This window comes from Colobus angolensis, unplaced genomic scaffold (genome assembly GCF_000951035.1).
Source record: "Colobus angolensis palliatus isolate OR3802 unplaced genomic scaffold, Cang.pa_1.0 Scaffold80, whole genome shotgun sequence".
Lineage (NCBI taxonomy): Eukaryota > Metazoa > Chordata > Mammalia > Primates > Cercopithecidae > Colobus > Colobus angolensis.
Window position 1 is genome coordinate 797,299 of NW_012121821.1, and position 4,213 is coordinate 801,511.

Genomic DNA, 4,213 nt, shown 5'->3' on the forward strand with positions numbered 1-4,213 from the left:
AAAAAAAAAAAAAAAAAAAATGATGTGTTCATATTGAGCCCACCCAGATAATTCAAATTAATTTCCCTATTTTAAGGACAAATGATCAGCAACTTTAATTCCATCTGCAACCTTAATTCTCCTTTTCCATGTAACATAACATATTCACAGGTTCCAGGGATTCAGCATGTGCTTATCTTTGGTGCGTAATTATTCTGCCTATCACAACTTCCAAAGTTGAACTATACTGTGCAAGATGGACATTCAAGCTACCAACAATGTTGAAAGCTTAGATTTGTTCAGGACATTTATAGTCATTACATTCTTTATGCCTGAAAGGTAAACCTTGTACAGAAAGCATGAATAAATAAATTGGTATCCTTTTTTGTAGGATTCTTGGCTCAGGGCCAAAGGAGCTTTACAGTACTTCTTAGATTCTCACAGGTAAAAAACAAAAACAAACAAACAAAAAAACCAAGCCAGACACAGTGGCTCATGCTTGTAATGTAATGCCAACACTTTGGGAGGCCAAGGTGGGTGGATCGTTTAAGCCCAGCAGCCTGGGCAACATAGCAAAACTCTGTCTCTACAAAAAATACAAAAACTAGCTAGGCATGGTGGCACGTGCCTAGATTCTTAGATTCTCGAGAGAATCTCGAACTCCTTACCTCAGGTGATCCACCTGCCTCGGCCTCCCGAAGAGCTGGGATTACAGGTGTGAGCCACCACGCCTGGCCCCTTTTAAAGTTTTTTGTTTGTTTAGAGACAGTCTAGTTCTGTCACCCAGGTTGAAGTGCAGTGGTGAGATCATGGCTTAATGCAGCCTCCAACTCCTTAATTCAAAGTATCCTTCCACTTCAGCCTATGAAGTAGCTTGTACAACTGGCATGCACCACCATACACAGCTATTTATTTTTATTTTTGTAGAGACAAGGTCTCGCTAGGCTGCCCAAGTCTCCAACTCCTAGGCTCATGTGATCCCCCTACCTTGGCCTCCCAAAATGCTAGGATTACAGGCATGAGCCACCTTGCCCAGTCTGAAGTTTAAAAAAACAGTTAGTAAAGGAAATTTAAATTAAAAAAAAAATTAGTTCGAGGCCAGGTGCGGTGGCTCATGTCTGTAGTGGATCACTTGAGCCCAGGAGTTTGAGACTAGCTTGGGCAACACTGCAAGATCCTGTCTCTACAAAAATTTTTTTAAAAATTAGCCGGCTGTGATGGCATGAGCCTGTAGTCCCAGCTACTTGGGAGGCTGAAGTGGGAAGATGGCTTGAGCCCTGGAGGTTGAGGTGGCAGTGAGCCGTGATGGTGCCACTGCACTCCAGCCTGGATGACAGAGTGAGACTGTCTCCAAAAAAACTGTTTTAGTTCAAGAGAATGGAAACAATGGTAGCAAGGAAAAGCAATGTTATACCCAGAACTTTTCCTCAATAAAGAAGAACACAAATTGGCACAGTTATATTAGTTCACAAAGGTATTCCGAGTAGAAAAAAAAAATCTTTTTTTTCATTTAATTTTACTCTTTTCTAACAGACTCGTTCAAAAGAAGCCATGACTCTCTCAGCAAAACAGCTCCATCAAGCGTCTCGCCAACCTCTCCCTTGGGGCTCAGTCAAGGGAATGAAAAAACGAGGCTAGACACCTGCCCCCAACGGAAAAACCGAGAACACACCTGGAGAGCAGCTCAGACAAAGGCAGCCAGGCGGGGAAAACAGTAATTGGAGAGGAGACCGTGCTTCCAGTCTGTTGCTGGTTTACAAGGTAAATCTATTCCTGGAGGAAAGGGGTACAGGAGCAGGACGCGAAAACCCGGGACAGGCTGTGGCAGGCCCGACGTCTTTCAGGCCCAGCTCCTAGCGTCCACGCCCCTCCTTCCAAGACGTTTCCCAGAAGGCCCTGCGCCCAGTTTGGATCAAGTGAGCCGCCTGAGTTTGCCAAGCGTCCGGTGCGCATCTCATTAACGCATCTGCTTATTCATGTATTCATTCTCTGTGGGGGGAGGGGGTGGAAGGAACGGCGTCTCACTCATTCTGTTGCTCAGGCTGGAGTGCGGGTGGCTCGGTCTCGGCTCGCTGCAACCTCCACCTCACAGGTTCAAGCGATTCTTGTGCCTCAGCCTCCCAAGTAGTTGGGATTACAGGTGCACACCACCACGCCCGGGTAATTTTTGTATTTTTGGTAGAGACGGCGTTTCACCATGTTGGTCAGGCTGGTCTCGAACCCCTGACCTCCGGTGATCCATCCACCTTGGCCTCCCAAAGTGTAAGGATTACAGGCGTGAGCCACGGCGCCCGGCCTTATGCATTTATTCTTATTGCGCACCTAACATGCTGTAAGCATCGGGGGCAAAAAAGTAAATGAGACATAACAGCACTTAACACACAGCATTTATTTGCACGGGTGTTGGCTTTCTAGCCCTCCAACAACTGCTTCTAGGTAGGGGCCCTCTTTCGTTTTTGCATCCTCCGAGTCTAGCACAGTGCCTGGCACTGACTAGGTGATTTGTTAACAAAGGAACGACTTTAAAACGTATTTTTGTTAGGGAGTTCGGTTCTCAAACCTGTAGCCCTACGTGGGGTAGGGGAGGCGGGAGAATGGGTGGAGAGGCAGATACAAGGAGAATGGGAAACGTGTTTGTGTTAGGAGTGCTCACAGCAATCCACAGCTTCCCTGTGTTCCTCGTTCTCAAATAATAGTAGGGGAGTCGAGGGCGGGGTGGGGCAGCCCTCCCCGCGCGCAGGAGAGCTGGTTTTGGGAGCCTCAGCCGGGGGTTCTCACTGCGCTCGGGAGCCCGCCTGCCCACCAGCGCCGCTCACCAGGTCAATGGCCACGACGTCCCGCAGAGCCACTACCCGCCGGATGGACTTGGGCGGGTTCTCGGTTAGGTAGATGAGCTGGTCGCTTAGCACCACGTACTTGAGGGTGTGGTTCTCCGAGTTGGACACCACGATGCATGGCTCATAGGCGCGGACCGCGTCGTAGACCTCCGGCGGCAGATGCCGCCGCAGGAACACATCCAGGCGGCTGTTCGTGCGCCCGGGGAAGCCGGACGGCAAGGGGCTGGCCATGCGCGGCGCCCGCAGCGGGGCGGAGTGCTGGGACTCGAGGCCCTCAGCTCACCCTCTGTCCCCTCCCCCGCGCTGGAACGTGCGCGCCACAAAGCTGCCGGCCCCGCGTCGCCTCCTCTCCCAGGCGTGGGGACCCGGGCCGCAACTGTAGGAATCAACGCCAGGTCGGCTTCCCTGGAGCGCCCTCCCCAGCCCTGTCCAGCCTCCCGATCGTTGTCCTAACCTCAGACGGCGATGGGCGGGGCAAGACCCTGGTCCTTTAGGCCCGGGTTGATGGGCACCTCTGGCTAAACACCATGAAGTCCCCTGCCACCGAAGGGCGGTGGATTTTTAGGGTCTCTCCCGCCCGCCCCTCATGCCAGCCCCCACCACTGCCTACTCTGTTGCGGATCACACCATCCCATACAAACTTTATTGGTATTGGAAGCCAGTTTCAATCTGGTTTCCTGTTAGAAACTTGAAAGAGTTTAATTTACCGATTTATTTTTAACCCTAGAAACCTATTATTACCAATCACATAGATTTAGCTTTTGGTTATGACATGGCCTGGCACAGCTTTCTGATATTGTTGGAGTGTAAACATAGGTTTTCTTTATCCAACCAGTGAGAAAGGTTTTTTTTGTTTTTGTTTTTGTTTTGTTTTTTTAGACGGAGTTTTGCTCTTGTTGCTCAGGCTGGAGTGCAATGGCGCGATCTCGGCTCACCACAACCTCCGCCTCCCGGGTTCAAGTGATTCTCCTACCTCAGCCTCCCGAGTAGCTGGAATTACAGGCATGCGCCACCACGCCCAGCTAATTTTGTATATTTTAGTAGAGACGGGGTTTCTCCATGTTGGTCAGGCTGGTCTCCAACACTTGACCTCAGGTAATCCGCCCGCCTCAGCCTCCGAAAGTGCTGGGATTACAAACATAAGTGACCTCGCCCAGCCTTTGAGAAAGGGATTCTTAACATGAATTGATGTGAGCACACCCAAACCTACCTAAGGAATATGGTTTTGTTTCCAACACCCAGGGCAATCTATGCAGGAAGAATGAATGGATGAAGCTGGCATCTTGAAAAGTTGAAGCTGATAGACTGAAGAATGCTGATTACATAGCCTTGAGGCTGCAGAGAAGTAAGTATTCCTTAGTTTTTACAGGCCAAGAATAATTTTTTTTTTTTTTTTT

At 49.5% G+C, this 4,213-nt stretch overlaps 1 protein-coding gene and 1 pseudogene across 3 annotated transcripts in view; one reads left to right on the top strand and one right to left on the bottom strand.

The window, feature by feature from the left end:
* LOC105502623 (chromosome unknown open reading frame, human C12orf56) overlaps positions 1–3,047 on the bottom strand; it is a 115,905-nt gene extending 112,858 nt beyond the window's left edge. For both annotated transcript variants that reach the window (XM_011929223.1, XM_011929222.1), the window contains exon 1: positions 2,796–3,047. In XM_011929223.1, coding sequence (XP_011784613.1) covers positions 2,796–3,047 — 252 coding nt within the window. The remainder of the gene's footprint in view (positions 1–2,795) is intronic.
* LOC105502621 overlaps positions 1–4,213 on the top strand; it is a 51,343-nt pseudogene that overhangs the window by 32,688 nt on the left and 14,442 nt on the right. The window contains exons 2-3 of the transcript XR_001000365.1: positions 1,513–1,895; positions 4,059–4,161. The product of XR_001000365.1 is annotated as a 40S ribosomal protein S11-like (transcript). The remainder of the gene's footprint in view (positions 1–1,512; positions 1,896–4,058; positions 4,162–4,213) is intronic.